The sequence below is a fragment of the Gallinula chloropus genome, assembly GCF_964237585.1.
Source record: "Gallinula chloropus genome assembly, chromosome: 5".
Classification (NCBI taxonomy): domain Eukaryota; kingdom Metazoa; phylum Chordata; class Aves; order Gruiformes; family Rallidae; genus Gallinula; species Gallinula chloropus.
In genome coordinates, this window is record NC_140090.1 from 66532706 (window position 1) to 66551523 (window position 18818).

Below are 18818 nucleotides of genomic sequence, written 5' to 3' on the forward strand. Positions count from 1 at the left end.
CAGCTGAGAACCCCATGCAGATGACTGCCAGACAGTGTCCACACTTTCTGTGCGCTGCACACCTTCTCCCAGACCTCAGCATCTAAGGAAACACCAGGGATTTGTCTGAATGTGACTTTATTTCCTTGTGCTAATCCCACAGCAGTTCATCACCTAAGGACAGGACTCCAAACACTGCTTCTGCCCCTTGTTCCTGGGTTTGGTCCCCTGGGCCTGCCCTTTGTCCCCAGATGACCTTTGACCATCCTTTGCCCAACCATGTGGTCCCCAAAGAAGGAGGTAATGGTGTCACACAGACCCTCTGCCACATCCCCTTGCACTCTCCAAGGTCCTGTCCTGGCCCCTGACCAGGAGGGCAGGGACCCTTGTCCCAGGCCTATAGTTTATTCACATGGATCTATATTGGCTCTGGTTTGGATTTTAGGATCCCTCCATCCTTTCTAGAAAAAAAACCCAACTTGTTTTGCCACAGCCTGGACTCCCTTATAGCAGGTCGAAGAGAATTTGGGACAGTGTCTTGACCATCTAGTTTCAAACCTTTCTGCCTCTCAGTCTTTTCCTCTGCCAGGGTCTCCTTGATGTTTTTAGCCCCATTTAGCCTTGGGGGTGAGGAGCATATGACCATTGCTTTCAGTTCTGTAGAAAAGGAAATCCATCACTGTGGAAGGTGCATGACTATGGTGACACCAGTAGCTATGGTGATATCCCTTCTGGTGTGAGAGTGATGAGGTTGTGTTTCCTAATCTTCAGTTCTCCACATATCTCACACAAGAGGGATTCAGGATTATATCATCGCACAGTTCCATTAGTTGGGTGTGATTGGTGTAGGCTCAGATCTCAGTAGCTACCTAACGGGTTGTGCACCAAAAGCACGTGTTTGGGGACTGTGTGCTTCTTATCTGCAGAGGAACATTATTCCTTCCTCTTCCATCTCATCTCTCCACCTGGAAGCCCCTGTACTGGCTGAGAAATCCTGAGCCATGCGGTCATGCTAGTGGGATGCTCCCTAACTCCATTCCTGAGCCTGTAACTACAAAACACAAGGGCTATAATGACATTACTGTTCTGAGCAGCCTTTTGTAGACAGGCTTTGAAGAAGCTGTGTTAATCCCAAACTGTGCAGTAAAGAGACGGAGCACAGCGTGGACAAGACAAACATAGTGCCTCTAGGATGAAGCTCAGAGACAGGAAGGTAATATGGCTTCCAGTCCTTCAGTCCACCTTTGGAGGGGGTTCCCTACCAGCCCAAGACACAGCAGAGTTTTGAACCTAGGTTTGCTGGGCCTGAGATTTGACACCTTGAAAGGCAGGAGCAAGGCTATTGGAAATAGCTTCAGTGTTCTGTGACGTGCATAACGACAACAGAGCTGGAGAGTGTATGTGGAGCAAGACGTGACTCTCTTCTGATGATAAGCTCCTTCAGAAACTTCTAGCTACATGGGAAATAAACCAAGCAAAGCACAACCTCGTGGTGCAAAGGGTGACCTCATGCGATGTGGTGGAAGAACTCCAACTTCCATCCCTCCTTATCAGTGCTGGCCGCCTGAGGTTTTGTAAGAATCAGACACAGCATATGCTGCCTGTGGATCTGAGCGTGTTACAGAGTTTGTTAAACTTGGAAAGGGACCTTGAAAGGACCAGTTTGCCCCACTCCCTTCCTGTTTAAATTCTGGACACATCTTTCTTCTTGTTCTGCCCTGCTATACCCATCTTTCCATTTCCCCACCAGGTGAGTAGTTCTACGAGAGGGAATATCATATTCTCACTTCACAATATGACTTATAAAATGCCCATAGGAAGAGAAAACAATTGTTAAATAACCCTCTTGACTCCTGAATTGAATATCAGGAGTTGAAAGGGTAGAGAGACCTCTTTAAAGAGCCGTAAGCCATGCTGACCTAACTCTAGCTGTGATAGCTGCGCTGGGGATAAACAAGGCGAGAACAAGCCTTCTTCATCATCGCTTTGAGAGGCAAAGGTAAATGGAAGCCAGGGCTCACCAGAATGGAATTTAGTCTTTGCTCATGATTTAGTGTCGAACACACTGGTAACAGGTTCATAATATAAATGTTGGGAGACGTTGGCACTCTCCTGCAAGGGAGGGGTCATCATTGCAAGAGGTCAACTATGAGGCAGGTGAAGGATGGAAGGGGTGGTAGGTGGTGTTAGCATATTAAAGTCAATGACTTGAGGTTTCTGTGGGAGCGAAGGAGACTTGAACAGAGGAGGTTCATTGGAGAGGTGGAGCCAAGGGGTTCGGACCCTTGTTTGTTTTTGGGTTGCTTGTGCTGAGTGATGGTTGTGTGGCTGTCATGTTGGCTGGTGCTGATCCAAGCGTCTGGTGAAAATGAAAGCTGAGGTTTGGCCATCTCCCTTTTCTCTTTCCCTTTTGCTGTAGACATTGTTCGCAGTGACATTGCCCTGGATAAGCAGAAAGGCTGTAAGATCGCCCAGCATCCTGACATAATGTTGGAGCTACAGAGGGAAAAGGCAGCTCAGATGCACTTGGTTTTGTTAAAGGAGCAGTTTTCAAACACATACAGCAACCTCACATTAACAGGTAAGGCTGCAAGACCAGCTCTGGAGCCAGGAGCTGGGGCTGGTTCTGGCTAACTCATAGGTGTGTTAAACCCCTCGGGTGCTTCACCTCTGTATGAATCAGCATCTCTCTGACTGCCTCTGTTTCCTACCAAGATTACTGGGTGCTGGGAGGGAAAGGACCTGCAGGATCTTACGGTGGACTCACTAGGCCTCTGCAGCTGGCACCCACGCAGACACTCCAGATTTGGTGCCCCTGGACAGAACGTTTTCTACAGTCTGACCTAAGCAGAATGCCACGGCACGTGAAGTGCTGGAGAAATCTCCCTGCTAACTGTGCACGTTGATGGGGCTGCAGCAATTACTAAATTTGGAGTCCTTTAAGCTGCAGCTGATTTTTTTTTTCTTTCCAGAGCATGCACTTTGTGTGAACCCAGTAAATATTAAAGAGCAAATATAAAGGGATAATGGCCCAGACAGAGACGAGAGGATACTCTTTTTCTGGCAACTGTTTGTATTATCCAGGGAACAGAATCTCAAAGGATGGAGGAGACTGCCACATTTTGGATACACATTTAATGGTGCTTGTAAAGGACTGATGTCTTCAGGCAGTGAGTGGGCAGAAGGATGGGATCCCAGCAGCCAGCAGTGTCCTTTCATAGCTTTTCTCCTTATCACTACAGTTGGATGAGCCACAGACGATGGGAAGGAGGAAGAGACTAATAAATCAAACAAGATCCCCCTTCTCCTCTTGCTGGGTCCCTTTCCTGTGAAAGGCAGGGAGGCATACGATTTTTATGGGAGGGAGGGCCCCGTGCTTTGGCTGGGGAGGAGATGGCAAGGCCTGTGGTGGCTCTCCCCTGCTGCTGGGCTGGGAGAGGCAAGTGGGTCCTGTGCAACCTCCACCTTTACTTTGCTGCCACCCCTAAGTCACTGTACAGCCCCTGCCTTGAAGCCAGCATGGTTCTGATCCTTGACAGTGCAGTAGTGAGCTCTGGCTCTCCTGGGGACATCGGCTGTTCCGGACTTCTCTGAGACTCTACAGAGGTGGGGTGGCAACACCAGGGCTGGCAGAGGGCTCAGCCCAGGAGGCTGGTGGGCATCAGGGCCCTGAGTGTGGCTGAATCACATCGCTCCTGAAAGCCCAGCATTTAAGTGGGATCCTCAGAGCCGTTTCTCATTCTCTGTAACGTAATCCACTTGGCTGTTTATTCCCAGTACAACTGCTGGAATCAACATTGTCAGCTTTTCCCCTGACAACTTGCTTACTTTCCACTAAACAAACTTCCCTCGAGAAGAGAAGCTGCTCTCCCCTATCCTTCTTCCCTCACTGCTTCAAAAGCTCTCCAGCATTGCTCACATTTTTTACAGAACCTGTGGAGCAGAGGTGCTACCTGGTTATCAGCTCAGCTCTTAGCCTTTCCAAGTGTGTTTACAGGATAGTTCAGAAGGTTTTAGCTCTAACTCTTCAGGAGGGAGGGAGCAATTTCACTGGAATATTACCCAAAGAACTATTTTAATGTCCTTTAACTCCCTCCGAACGTGAACAGAGCAACTTCATAATTGTTATGAAGTTTAATCTTTTATTTCATAGACATAGTCTGAGAACATGGACTCTAGACAGCTAAGCATAATATTTAACTGGAACTCTACTAACTTGTGTAAATATTTCCCTTCTCCGTGATGGATCTGGTGTTTGCGGTGGGCAGAGGGGGTTGTACATCTGTTGCAGAAGGGCATTCTTTACCTTCAAAATTCAATCAGCCAGAGTTTGCTTGAGGACTTCTTTTTGTTCTGCACAATGTTTCTGTGCGGTGCTGTAGGGAGTCCCCAGGTCGTGAGGCAAGGTTCAGGAGCAAGGATCTGGACCTGGTTTAGGGAGTGATGTCGAATGACTGAGTTTGCAGGGATGAAGTATCTGGGGGCTCCCTGAGACCAGGGTTCCTCCTGGAGGTCTGTATCCAGGAGTCACTTGGCCCCATGCAGTGCATGTACCATGGCTGACCCTAAGCACTCACTGTCCAACCTAGACCGGAGGAATATTCAAGCTCATGCCACAGTGTAAGATGGGCTCCTACTACTGCTAGTTCCTGCAGCACTTTAATTATACTAAAGAAATGTTAATGGAGTATCTTTCCCACAGTCATGTGAGAAGAGAGGTGCTTTGTGATGGGATAGCTACTCTAGGAGAATTTGGGAGTAGGAATACCACCAAGAGGCATCTTTATTCCCATGCTACTACCTCTACCACTGTAGTGATTTGGATAAAAAGGCCCCTTCTCCTCCTCCTCCTTCCAGATGACATAGTTATATGAACAGCTTGAAAGACTGTAGATCAGGTCTCCCACGCTGCCTGCAAGGGTGAGTGATGTTGCTGTCAAACCTCCATGCAATATCCTCATAGCATTAAGAATGACAGGTCTTGGAGTGCAGGGAATGATTCTGTAGTCCCTGTGGCATTAATGTAAACTGGGGGCTTTTTCAAATCTATTCACCAGTTGTACACAGTTCCCACTGTGCTCCTTATCTCAGCGATCTGGCAGGGTTGCAGTTTTGCACTGGGATTTAAGCTGCTCCCAGCAGCAGGTACCTCCAAGGTAAGAGGGTGTCTTAAAATGAAATGTAGTTTCTTTTGTGCTAAGACACAACTGAGACTGAGTGAAACCAGGCAGTCTTTCTGGCTCTCATTCCTCCAGGAACACATGTTTGACTCTGGCTTAGGCCACTTTGGTTTCTCTAGACAAGTATGATGAGCTCTCCTCTGCTCCTGTCTGCAGGCTCTCTCTTGCATCTTGCATTTGCTTTCCGTGTGTGATCTTTCAGGGCTTACTGAGCCTGCTTCTCCAAGATGAGTGACAGTCTTTGATCTGTGACAGTGCTATTTAAATGCCATATAGCATTTTGAGCCTTATTAATCTTTGTTGCTTCCCCTTTGGAGCTCAGAGATGGGTATGTCGTTTCACAGATCAGCATCCCTGATGCTCTTGAGTGAGCCAGTGGCAGAGCAGGGGAAGAGTGCACAGCATCGCTTGCTCTTCTCTGGGAACCGGCTCTCTCACAGCTCAGCCTGTGGTGGGATGGGGAGGGAGGAGGAATCTTTCACTAGAAACACTTCTCTGCTCCTTCCTGAGTTAGATGGAGCAAGCACTGATTCTTGTATGGCTTGTATCAGCAGAAGTGCAATTGTCACCGCAGGCTCCTTTCCTTTGCAGCCCTCCAGAGAAGTGTCCAGGTGACAGTAAGGTGGGTGTGGGGCCCTGGAGCTGAGAGGTGATGTGCAGCACAGCAGTGGAACTGCCCCGGGCAGTGGAAACACAATGGGTGTGCAGGTTTTAGGGAATGAGACTGTGGGGAGTGGGGCAGCAGCAGGCAGAGCTTTGGACAGATTAAATCATTGGAGCCGGTTTGGGCTGGGTTCATGGACTGCATTTGTACTTTAGGAGACCTGGTATCTGCAGGCTTCTGCACTGTTATCAAGTAAATTCTGTTAAGCCTAATAGAAGAGGGAATTTCTCAGGGCAATAAACAAACATATGTGAAAAACTGTCCCCTCCTGTATTAATGTGAAGTGTTAAGCATAACTGAGCTTCCCAAGATACAAGGACAACCATAAGTTTGCCTTCACAAGTTCCCATCCTGAGGAAACAACATAGTGCCCTACTTCTCATTCTGAAGAGTGGAAAAAGGTCTTTCTGCTCTACCTTCTGCTTGAAGCTACAATGCAGATTACTTCACCACATCAGGAGAGTGGTGATGACAGCTCCCCAGCTTGTCCTACCACAACACATCTGCACCAGAAAGCTGGTGAGGAGACTGTGGGGCATGTGGTGAGAACCCCCCACCCTGTCACATCATGCAACACAGCTTCTAAAAGCAGTGGTTAAGGGAGGAGACCCTCCCCACAGGGTACATAATGCTCCTAGTTGACCCTCTATGATCTCTCCCTGCTGAGCACACAGTCTCTTCCAGCTGCACTGAGAGAGACCTGGGAGATTAAATTCAGGTGGGAGCTGCTAGGAACAGAGTTGAAAGCTGCCAAAGAGCCTGTGGCACTGTTAGTGCCCAACATTGCAATCAGGTGCTTTGTGCTGGCATCCCATTACCCTGTTAGGGTCATTAGATAACTTAAACTCTGCTGTAAGAGTGTGTGGGCTCTTTGTGAGCCTTTACTTGAAAGAGGTTGTTTTGGGAGATATTAGCAACCAGGCAAAGACTTTCTTCATGTGGGGTAAGTGGTATGGGAGGTGCTAGGTGGTGGTGATGGAAGGCATGTGTCTGCTTTTTCTAACTAGAGATACACGAGGAACAGTGTTGTGAGTGGGGACAAAGCAAATTGTGGGGAAGCAGAAGTGTGTGTGGCTAATGCAGAGCAATTGTGTGTGGGGTGGCATGGAGCAAGGAGAAGGGCAGTGTGTCTGTGTGGAGGGCTTGCAAGAGAGAAGCTGCCCCACAGAAATATGTTTTTCTCTTCTCCCCCAGAGACAGTGAGAGCTGCAGTTGTGCTTGTGATTCCCTGCCAAGGAACACAGCTCCGGTTGAGCACCTGTGACACTTGTGTTTCCTGTACTTGTGAACCTCCCCTGGTGGCTTTGTGATTCCTGTGGAGCACTGTGGGGTTTGTGAGATGGTGGTCCTGGGGCAGGATGTGTCTGCAGGGCCTGGGACTTGTCTTGTGGGGTGCTGGGTCTGGAGCTGAGGCTCAGAGGCTGCCCTTGTCAGAGGTCTGTGCAGAAATCAGGATATGGGGCTGGCTGTGCTTTTGGTGCCTGTGCTGCTGGGCAGAAAGGCTGCTCTCTTGATGTTGCTGGAGTTTTCCCCCATGCATGTTGCTTTATCTCTGGTCATGGGCTGACTCTGTAGGGCTGGAGGGGGGGCCACCCTGTTAGATGGGACCTTGGAGGGCTGTTGCAGAGCTAAGTGCGGCTTTTTGGCACCTTGTTTGGGATCAGCAGCCTAAGCATCCTGTGGTCTGCACAGCAGTGATACGTATCCTAGTTGTTTTAGTGGGTGCTGCACTGGGGTGGTCTCCACTACGCTTGCTCTCCAGCTTCCCTTCAAGGACAGCGCTCTCTGGGGCTTTGCTACACGCCTGGGAATGGCTTTTGGATCGGACTGTCTGCCTTTCTGTCCGTCACAGCACATTACGTTATGCATGTTATCCGCAGCACTGTACAAAATAGATCTGAAAAGGACCTCAAGAGGGCATCTTCTAGCCTTTTCCGTGACAAATCAGCTGTACCTGGGCTCTGCGTGGGGAAAGGTGCATAAGGAGAGGCAGTATTTTCTGTGTGACTAGCTGATAGAGTTGGAAAAGCAGGCAAACTTTGGGGGGCTTGAACCCTTTGTTGGGGCTGAAGAAGAAAAAAACCACACTCCAAGCTAAATATGTAGGGAAAATAATATCCTTGAGTTTGTCCCCTTGATTAGTGTAACTGGGGTACTGGTGGAGCGGTCAGGTCAGTGAGGGGAAGATGATAATGTCATCAGCTCCTATGGGAAAGAGATGGAGAGAGAATTGCTGGGAAGCACTGGGAGGGCTTCCTGGGAGGAAGGGTCCAAAAAACCTGTGACGTTATTAAAACAATATCTGTACTGAGCCCGTAGCTCATGACTAGCAGGCTCCCTTTTGAGCTTGGCTTGCAGGTGTCTGCTCAGTGCTTGGGATCAGAACCGAGGGACGGTGCTGAGAAAAATAAACTGGAACACAATCTCTTGTAACCTAATTGGGATGGGTTGTTTCTTTCTGGACGTTATTAGTTGTTTATATGAGCTCACTCTGAAGTAAAGTCACTGTTTGTTTTTCCTACACAGCTTTTTGAGGGCATTTGGTGTGTTGCTGAGATATATTGTGCTCCTGGCCATGTTGGTGTAAAGTCAGCAAGCTGTTTGTTGGGGCTTGGGCACTGGTGTTGCCCAGGTTGTGGGGACATACATTGCTGTTAACGGATTTGTATGATGTGGTTTTATCCTTGTTCTTAAACCTCCTGTGATGGGAGCGATGTACCCTCCTTCAGCAATCGGCTTCAGGGCATAGTTATCTATATCATTATAGAGTTTGGTGTTTTTAAAACCTCTTGCTTCAATTTAAACCCATTATGGCATGTCCTCTCCCCATGGACACAGAGAGCAGCTTACAGCCCTCCTTTCCTCTTTGCAGAAATCTTTTACATATTTGAGGCTTGTTATCATGTTTCCCCCAAGACTTTTGTTCTCTATGCTGAACAACTGCCTTTCGTTTGCTCTTTCCTCATGGCCATGTTATTTTCAAGTTGAATGACACATGCGTGGCTGATTCTGCCTCTTGAGGTCCCTTTCAGCCCTCTTTAACATTTTTTGCGGTTCTGTGTTTTGTTGGGGTCCCCTGGGCTCTCTTCACTCAGTCTGGGCTGTTGTTGAAGCGTGTTGCCTTGACATGAGCCCGGTGTTGTAGCCGATGCCTGTCTTGGCTGAGAAGAGGAGCAGGGTTGTTTCACATGCAGCACGCGTGCTGCTCGCTCCCGACTGTCCACCCCTGCAAGATCATGGATTTTTGGGTACAGTATTGCTTGTTTATGCCTGCACTTTGGCATACCATTTCCCAAACAGCTGTGTGCTCCCTGTATGGAATTTCATCTCAGTTCTATTTTCCTAATTTTCTAATTAAAATGTTGTACAAAACTGGAGGCAAAGCCCTGCAAAAGTGACAGTATCGAACATCTGTTGCCTCTGTCTCCCATATGAGACCCTTCTTCTCTGTCAAAGAGAAGGCAGGTTGCTTCGTGTGGCAGGGCTATTGCCACTTCCATGCAGATGGATTGCTTGATGATTTTGTCTCAGAATTTTTCCAGGAATTGAAGCTATGTTGACTAGCCTGCAATTTCCTCGATTTTTCAGCCTGTTGAATATAGCTGCTATCTTTACCCCTTTTACAGTCTCTTGGAGTCTCATTTGTCTTCCAGAAGTTCCCAGAGATAGCTGCTGACAGACCTGTGCTTGTTTGAAAACATCAGAGCCCGGTAATCACCATTCTGCTCGTGTGCCTCCGTACCTCACGCTGCTACTTTGCTGTGCTTTTAATTGCATTAACTCTGTAGTCTTGGTTATCCTTTTTCGTGAAGTCTGAGTCAACAAAAGCACCAAACGCTTTGGCTTGAGCTCTGAGAGTTGTTGGCTGTTGTGAAATTGTGTCCCAATTTATACCTTTTTGCTTCCTGAGACAGCTGTGAGCCGAACCCCTGGGATCCCCCGCCTCCTCTTACCCTAATTAATAGTTTTACAACTCGTCTTGTGTTGACGGCATGTGTGTGCGTGTGAGAGAGGTCATGAGGGTGAATCTCTTTTTCAGGTGACACTCTCTAGTCTGTTAAGCAATGCTTTGGCTTTCTCATTATCTGATTTGGTTATTGCTTTTGTAAGCGTGGGGAACGTGGCTTCTTACAATGTGTTCAGTATTTACTGAAGTCAATTTGCTGTCCAATTTAACTAGCCTCGCAAGAGAAGCTATTTCATAAATTGTGCATCTGAAAATTAGCCATTATACGTATGTTGTTATATGTAATGTCGTTACCAGAACCAGCCAGTTCTGGGTGCTGTGTAGAGAATAAAGAAAACACATAAACCTAACAGAAAACAGATTTCGGGGGAAGGGGGGAGGGCTGACACGCACTAACAGCTCTGGAAGGGCTTGTGGCGTGTTCAGTGGCATAAACCAATCTATTAACCTTTTCTCCCTGCTCAGGAGGTGATGAACTCTTTGGTCTGTCTCTTCCCACCAATGTAGTTATCAAATGTCTCCTCGTTACCGCTGGCGATCCCCGCTGCGAGCAGTCTCTGTTGAACACTTGGCTCTTTTGCTCTGTCCTCTCTCCTGGTGCCGTTGCTTTGTGCTCATCCGCATCAGCCTGATGGAGTTTCCATGTCTCCTCCCGTGTGCTGGGAGCCGCGGAGGAGCCTGTGACTTACCCTTATTGTGCCCCCACACTAAGATAATTTGTATTTGCTCCCTTGTCTTGCTGTGTGTTTATGAAGCACCATCTTTCCTGAGCTCCCTTTCCATACTGCACAAAATCTCACTCACCAGCCCTCTGGGTTTGCTGACGCCTCTGTCCTTACAAAGCACTGGTTTTACTCTGTGCTGTTTTCCCTTCTATTCCCAGCAAGCACAAACACTCATTCTGGGCTCCCTCGCCCACGGTGCTTTCCACCTTTGTGGTTTTTCCTGTTTTCTCTCTGTTGATGAGAGTCAAACCTCGAGGAGCTGCCTTCCCAGTTTTGTTCATGTCTCTTCTTTCACTTTTTTTTTTTGGTGCATTCCAGGAACTTGATGCAAGGCTGTGTCTGATGTCTTCCTTTCCTAGCAAATGTGTGGGCAGTTAAAGGTCCCTAATTACCAGTGGGTTCTGTGTTTCAGATGCTCCCAATAAGCCTGTGCTTCTGATCTCCCTGATTTTGTAGCCTAAAGCAGACCCCCAGTGTGCCAGTGTCTGGGCTCCTTCCACTCTTACGTTACACAGAGGCTTTTATACCTGCTCTTTGTACTACTGAATTTCACCCCCTGCTTTTGTGCCGGGCCTCAAGATCATCCAGAGCTTCTTGTGTGATGTTTCTCATCCTCTGCTGTGCTGCTGATAATTTTCCTCTTTGTCAGCATTGTGCTTAACTTTGACTTTCAACCTCTGGAGTTTGCTTTGCCTCTTACCATCAGGTTAGAACGCACCCCCTGCCCCTCACGTACTGCCAATGAGCAGCCATCAAATCTTGTGGATTTTCCTCTTTCAGAAGCTGAATAGATTTGGCTTCTTAAGCTTCACTTTCTAAAGTCCCTTCATAGCTGCCCCTTTGTCCTGTGATGGTGCAGGACAGACCCTTCCAACCTGGAGATGTTGGCTCTGTGTTATTTTCCTGAGTGTGTGTTATCTTGTGCCTGGCTGAACTAAAGCACACTTGGTTGGATGGTGGCCATCTAGCCAAATTGGATTGCAGGGTAAATGGGGGATGTTTTGTTTGTTAGTTACTAACCTACATTCATGCCGTTTGCAAGCTTGCCTCTTAAGGATCTCATATTTATCTAAACGGTAAATGTGCTGCATCCTGTGGGATGGGAAGCAGGCAATGGATAAGTTGTTTTTTCTTGGTCTCATCAGCCACTTCTATTCATTTAGTTATGCCAAATTATTTGTAGTAATGCAAGTTCTTAAATCGAGCTGTGACATCAGTTAGGACTTGCTTCTGTACGACATATGTTGGCTGGTAATTAGTTGAGACATGAATATGATGAACTATTGGTAGATTCTCATATTGGCTTTTAATTACTTTGTCTAGGTCTCCTGTCAGGCTGCTTGGCTGTCACTCCCTAGGTCAGCTGGTCCTGCCTAAGGGTTAGGGCTCCCGACCCTTCTAGAATTACTTGGCATTCCAAGATTTATTAAAAATTAGCATCAATGGGTCAGATCTCCTTAGTGTACTCGGAGGTGCAAATTATCCAGGGTGGGTGACTTAACTGTGTTTATCTAAAGCAGATGTTATCTAATACTACTCTTGGTCATTATTAAACTGTGAAGTATATTATAGTCTTATAATGAGTTCATCATCATATCTCTTTCCCATGTACAGAGCATATATTTTTGTGCATATATATTTTTGTGGTAACACTGGCAATTTTACTGCATGTGCAATAGAACGGATCTGTCTCTCTTCTCTTTGGTCTATATTTAAATTCCTGCTATTAACTTGGCCAGGCAAGAATTTTTCCATCATGTTTTTTAAATACTTTATTAATTTTCTATACTCTGTAATTTGCAGTTGGTTGCTATTTCTTTAGCTTTACAATCACGACTTACATTGTTTTCTATTATTGCTGTCCATGCCACTTCACAAGGATGGGTTTGCAGCCAAAATATGCTTCCAGTATGGTGGTGGCTGCCTAAACCACCTAAAAACCAAAGTCCATCCCCTCCCTCCCTTAAATATTCATTTGGATTCTTTTGTCTGGTGTTTTCTTCTCAGTAATTTAATTACCTAATTTTTCTCTGCCTGGAGAAGTTGAAGCACCTTGTGTGTGTATTTCTGACTGGGAGTAAGGTCCTGCTAGCTTTTCTCAAATGAATGCTTTGAGAAGGCAGCTGCCAATGTGGGCAGACCAAGGAGCAATGTGTCTGGTGAGTTCTCTGCATTTATAAAAACAAATTCCAAGCAAATAGTGGCATAGCAACATATTTTGCTGCAGTTGGAGGAGTATGGCCAGCTTCAGTGCTCCAGCCACCATCCCTTTGTATTTGCTCCACATGATAAGTAACGGGAATGGTTGTTTATGTGCTGCTGGGAAGCTTGCAGCCAGGAATCAGGGATGTGTGTCTGTGGCGTGCAGGATACATCTCGGCCAGACCTGTGCTTTGTGACTGGGCTGAACTCATGGGGAAAGCAGAGGAGAGGGGAGGGTTGGTAAGCCTGGCTTGGCGGGGAGTGACAGGGATAATCTCTGCGGCCGGACCCTGGCTCCTGCTGCACTGTGCTGCTCGGTGGGGGCACTGCCTGCTGGTGGGAACGCAGTTTGCTTCCCAAGGCTTGTTCTCCGGTTGCTCGCTCTAACCCCTTTTCCATCTGTCCGTTCATTTATTATTTACCACTTTCTCTTGCTCTTTTCTTCGTTGGCTGGTTCCTGATGCTCCTAGCTCAGGAAGGGGCTGTCTGCTGGGGAATGTGAGGGCAGCGGCGAACACCGCTGTGCCGCTGCTCTGCCAGCCCTCCCTGTCGCAGGGACAGGCGTGTGTGGTGCACTTAGTTAATAAATTCTTCAACTTTTTTCCAAGTTAAGAAAAGGGTCAAAATCCTGGGAATAAGAGGGTCATGGTCCCACACGTGGTCTGCACACTGTTTTTTCAGGGGCTTGTCCTGGGGTTGGATACGCTGGAGCGGGAGAGAAATGTGAACGCCTGTGAAAACATATGATTTGTGCAGCTAAAAGTGGGGCGGGGAAGAGCAAGGTTACAAGGTGTTCAAAAGAAATTTTGGATCTCTTTTTACTTCATTAAGTTTTATATTGGGTTGCTGTGCCAAGAGACACAGTCGTTGACTTTCTTAAAGAAATGAAAAACACCATGAATTTAAATAGTCTTTTTTTTAGTTTCTCCCCTGTTGGAAAGGTGGCAAAAGCAAAGGTCTTGTAGGAGAAACTGAAACTGGTTCAAATATAATTCTATTAACTAATAAGAGGAACCCTGGAAATGGGGCTGAGATTCACAAACCTTTTTTCTTCTCTTTGCTGGGGCACTCCAAGAATCGGATCACCTGGGGAAAGCATGTTTAAGAAATACCAGATGGTCTCTGCGATGCTCCAGCTGTGGACAATCACTCCCAGCCAGGCAATCTGCCTTGCTGTCGAAGCCCTCTAAAACTGTGCTGCCCATTTGTCATGCTTCTCCAATTGCAGCGCTCTGGATAGCTTCTTTTTTCCTTGTCTGGCTCTTCCTTTCCAGTTTTTATCACCCACCCCCTCCATGAGCTAATGTAGTAACATCCCTTCATTGGCTATAAATCCATTGAAGAGCCGTATATAAAATATTACTTTGTTAGGGAAGATTGGGAAACATCTGTTTTTTACCCATAAGAGTCAGTCTCTACTTGTCTCGTATGACGATGTGACTATTTATATATTTGTAAAGTAAAAAGAAAGAGAGGAAGATGGGAATCCTAGAAATAATTTGAGTGCAGCCTCTAAATGGAGGAAACTGATTCAGCTCTGGGATTTGTTTAGAGGCGAATAAGGAGGTGGAAGAAAAAAGGGGGGAGCACAGTCCAAGCAATTGCTTAGATGTCTGATAAAGTAACAGTTGTACCCACAGCAGGAGGTCCTTCTGGAAACCTTCTGATCTTGTATAACTGTTCTGAAGTGCTCCCCAGAAACCTACTCACCCAGAGGAGCTGTGGGTCTAAACCATTCTGTATTACCTGCTGCACAGCACTGTTGATGTTCCCAGGTTCCTGTTCTAGTATCAGTAGTAGGCTGTAACCGTGGGAGTGTACGTGCACAGCAGCAAAACAGTGTACCTGTAGAGGCTTTGCATTTAGGTGGCATGCCAGGGCATGGTCTCTGAGCCTGCTGGCATGAATTGCCTCCTACCCAACCTGCCAGCACTAGCACCTTGTGAGCTGCCTGCTTTTGCACGTGCATGGTGCTTATCCTACATCTCTGTCCCCTTGGGGGCATGGGTGGCTGTGAGCATGTGCTCCAGGTACCCCAAGGTGCGAGAGCAGGATGCCAGGGCTATATCATACCCACAAAGCTTGTGGGGATGTGGGATCTCTGGGGTTAGTGTGAGAAGGCTGTGCCAAGGTGCCACCCAGGCTTGGGAGCTTTGGTCATGCTGCTGCCATAAGGCATGGAACGAGATGCTGTCAGCTGTGCTGAGGTTGCAGGGGACAGGTAGGTTTTGGGAGGAAGGTGCTTGGGAGCAAGCTAAAGGGAGAAGCAGGGTGGGTAGGGAGGTTGCTTGCAGGTTTGGGTAGCTGACCTGCCAGGCAGCTGCCCTGCCAGTCTCTGAGCCCTTCAGCAGGTAAATGTGGAAGAAAAAGATGATGTCAGTGCTTGCATGCAGGTAGCGGCAGGGTTTGCCCAGTAGCCTGTGCCACATCTGTTTTCAGTGCCCTGCATGGCTGGCAAGTAGGAGCAAAGTGCCAGAGCTGCTGCTGATAGATGCTGTCCCACACAGCTCCCCTCCTTAGCTGCCTGGGCTCAGTGCCCTCAGCCTGCCCCTTGCTGCTCAAAGTTAAGATCCTGCTCTCAGTTCCCCTCTCTGCAGGGTCCCCAGTTGCTGTATTGGTTTGGGTCCAGCTCATCCATCTGACCCCTTCCCTGCCTCTGCCAGCCAGTCTTACATGTCCAGTGTAGCCTATGCCAAGGGCAGCTGCCTGTCCTTCTCATCCTGGCCAAACCCAACCCCTGTGTGTGTCTCCGCTGCTGAGCCTGCTCACACCTTTCTGCAGGGCTGCGGTTGACAGCTGGGCCTTCCCTGTGCTGCTGTAACATCCTGGTGATGTTCTCTCTCCCCTTCTCCCACACATGAGTTGCTGTGCAGCCATCTCATTCTGCCATGCAGCAGCTCAGCCTGTTCTGATGTCTATCTGCCCTTGCTGTAGCCTCCTGGCCCTTATGCTTGGGTTTTTGCAGCTTTTCCTTTTCCAGGCTGCCTCTTACTCCCCCTCCCATGGTACTATGGCAGCCTCTCTTGCTAATCAAACCTTCAGCCCTCCCTTCCTCCCTCCATCTGGTCCACTGCCCTGGCAGTGTCAAGCTATGTTTCAGCACCCTAGGGCACAAGCAAGAGCTCCCAAAGCCCCCCATGACACTCACCTCTTCCTGGTGCAGCAGGTGACAAGTAAAAGGTTCTTTTTAAATGGTAAGATACTAAATGGGCATTGATACTCTAACACCTGCTGTATCTTTGTCCTCTCTGTGCCAAGGTTATATCACACAGCATGTCAGGGGCTGGTGTAAGACCTCCTCCTTGGCTTTGGCAAGCTCCTGCAGCAGCAAGTGCTGTGCAGCTCTGAGCTTGGAAGTGGCACCTGACGGTTTCACAGGTAAACACACGTTCCTGTGTTTTGATACCAAATGTGAGTTTGGACTTTACAGGATCAAAGAGCATTGGCTGAAGTTGTGAGGCAGAAGTAGGTAATGACAGAGGAGTTGAAGGCATTGCAAATAGCTGGGTGGGCGGGAGCCACAGAAGGGGGGCAGCAGCTGGCAGCGCAGGCACACCCAGAACCCCTTAAGGGTCAGTGGGAAGCTCTGGTGTTAGAAGCGGTATTGGTGAGGCACTGTTGGCCAGAAAAGACACTGTGGTGTTAGAAAAGATTCAGGAGAGAGCAATAAATGTGACCAGTCTTGGAAATGTAGAGCTATGAACAGTGTTTTAATGGGATTTATCTACTTAGGGGGAAAATAAATGCCTTGATCATAATGTACAAGTGCCAACAAAGGGAAGAAAGATATTTTGAGCTGTTTGCACTGAATTTAGCAAAGCAAGGCTCAAAGAGAACCTATGATTTAAAGCCTGATGCAGGACAACCTTGGGCTAATAATGCACGATTTATAATGCTGAGAATAAATGTAGGAATGTTTCTACCTAGGTACGAGGTGGATTAGCAGCCACAGTCAGCCTAAAAGCCAGACTCCTGCTGACACTGTTTCAGCCAGAAGTTAGAGGTTTTGTGTAGTAATTACTAGGTTAGAGCCTCTAACCTCTGTCAAGCAGGAAGAAAAACCTTTATTAGCAGCCCTTTCTGTTCTTATATCCTGAATAGACGTGCAACGTGAGCGTTGTGCCTCCTAGAGAAGTGGTGATCGCAGCAAATAATTGCTGCTTAAAGCCAAACAGAATTTGTTAGCTCTTGATAGCAACTTGTCAAAATGGGCCTTTTGGCTGTGCTGGGAGCAAAGCTGAGCTTGGGCTACGGGTTCCAGTTCTGAACTGCTTGAAAGGAGTTGAACTTAGTCCCTGACTAGGCCAGAACCCGCCTGGCCTTGGTGTGATGTGCATTGGTACTAAAAGAAGAGAGATAGTTCAGTGTGTATTTTGGGCAGAGATGGCTGAATTTAGGTAAGTGTAGCTGCTTATCCTTGCCATAACTGCCCCCAGGGAGGAACTGATGCGCTGGCCGAGAGAGCTAGACAGTCGTCGCTCCCTGCCACCAAACCCAAAGACCAACTAATTTGCTGAAATGCAAGCGCTTCCCCAAGAAGGACCTAGGTTTGATACAGTAGTCTTTATTTTTCCTGCTTTATTTTAAACCTTATTCATGCCCTCTCCCCCCTCCCCCCCAAAAAAAAGATTTAGCAGATACTTCATTGGATAAATGTAGTAGAGCAGCTTCTGAACCTTGGTGTCCAAAAGTTCATTTATGATCTTGCTGTATATAAATTCCCAGATCTAGGGTTTTGACACAGAAATAGTCTTCCTTTGATAGAATGTTACAAATTCAAGTTTCAGAAATTATCCTCTTGAGCGATCTCTGTGGTGTTTGGCACCGCGACAAGTCATTAGTCAATCCTGAAATAGTCATCAAGCAGAGAAATAGCTTATTTTATATACTGTTTCTTAGAGAGTTAAATATTTCCACATATTCATGCTCTGATTGGAGTCCTGGATCCTTTCCAAATGTTCAACCTGTAAAGATATTTGAGAACCCCAGGACTTAGGCTCTTTCCAAAAAATGATAGATTTCACTTGAATTTTCACAAATGGAAAACCACAACTCCCCATAGCTGCAAAGAAGCAGCTGTCATACCAGGTACGGAGTATGAGAAAACACTTTCTAAAAGCTTCAGGGACTTCCCATTATCTGGAAGTTTTTAGCGCTCTTAAAATTTGCAAAGAAAACAGCGGGGTTTGGGTTTGGGGTTGTTTTTTTTCCCTCCTTTCCCCCCCGCGCAGCGTTGCCTCAGATAATCGGCTGCACCTGTTTGGAAGCGGCGCTTCGCGTTGTTCCCTTGTACAGACCCTCGCACGTGTTTCTGTTAATTTTTTCCTAGAAACACAAATGTCAACAGACCGGAGCCCCTGCGTTGCAGCTCCGTGCAGAACCCCAAACTGGTGTGGTTTTGAGCGCTCTGCCGTGGAAAGCCTGCGCTCCGAGCGAACCAATCGACTTGGGAGTTTTCAAGTTGGAATCCTGGGATGTGGGGATACAGGCAAAAAAAGATAAAAAATCACTATTGAAGCAATCAATAACTCCAAATTAACAGCTCCAAATCCAGCCCTCTGCTTTTTGTTGTTATTGCTCTCTCCCCCCCCCCCCCTTCAAAACAAAAAAAACCCCAAAAATCCAAACCAACTACAAAAAAACCCCACCCCCAAAACCACCCTGATTATCCAGTTCAGAAATTGAGGTTGGTTTTGATAATAGTAATGAACTTCTTTCAGAAAGGGTTAATTGTTTGGTGAAATTCAGTGCAGCCGTGCATGATGAGAGCTTGGGAAATGAGGAGTTAAGTCGTGATGATATAAATCATTGTTCTGCATTTAAAATAATAGCACTCAGATAATTCTGATGTTTTCTCCTGCTTTTATTGGCTGAGAGGCTGCCAAAACATGTGTGTGTTGCTCTGAATTGGTAAATGATTCCTATTTATAGGGCAGGTGTCTTCTGATGTCCCGAGTTCAGTCTGTTCTGTAATCCCAGATCCTATTTCTGATCTACGTTTAATAATGTGTGACGGAGGAAGATAGGAGCCTTGCACACCAAATCAGGCTAGAAATGTTTTGAATTTAGCTCTGTCCGTTGTTGTGCAGGGTATCTTTTCA

At 47.2% G+C, this 18818-nt stretch overlaps 1 protein-coding gene across 1 annotated transcript in view; it reads left to right on the plus strand.

Moving 5' to 3' along the window:
• HPSE2 (heparanase 2 (inactive)) overlaps positions 1–18818 on the plus strand; it is a gene marked incomplete at both ends in the record, with an annotated part of 108650 nt that overhangs the window by 10265 nt on the left and 79567 nt on the right. The window contains one exon of the mRNA XM_084265768.1: positions 2399–2560. Within this exon, the coding sequence (XP_084121894.1) occupies positions 2399–2560 (162 nt within the window). The remainder of the gene's footprint in view (positions 1–2398; positions 2561–18818) is intronic.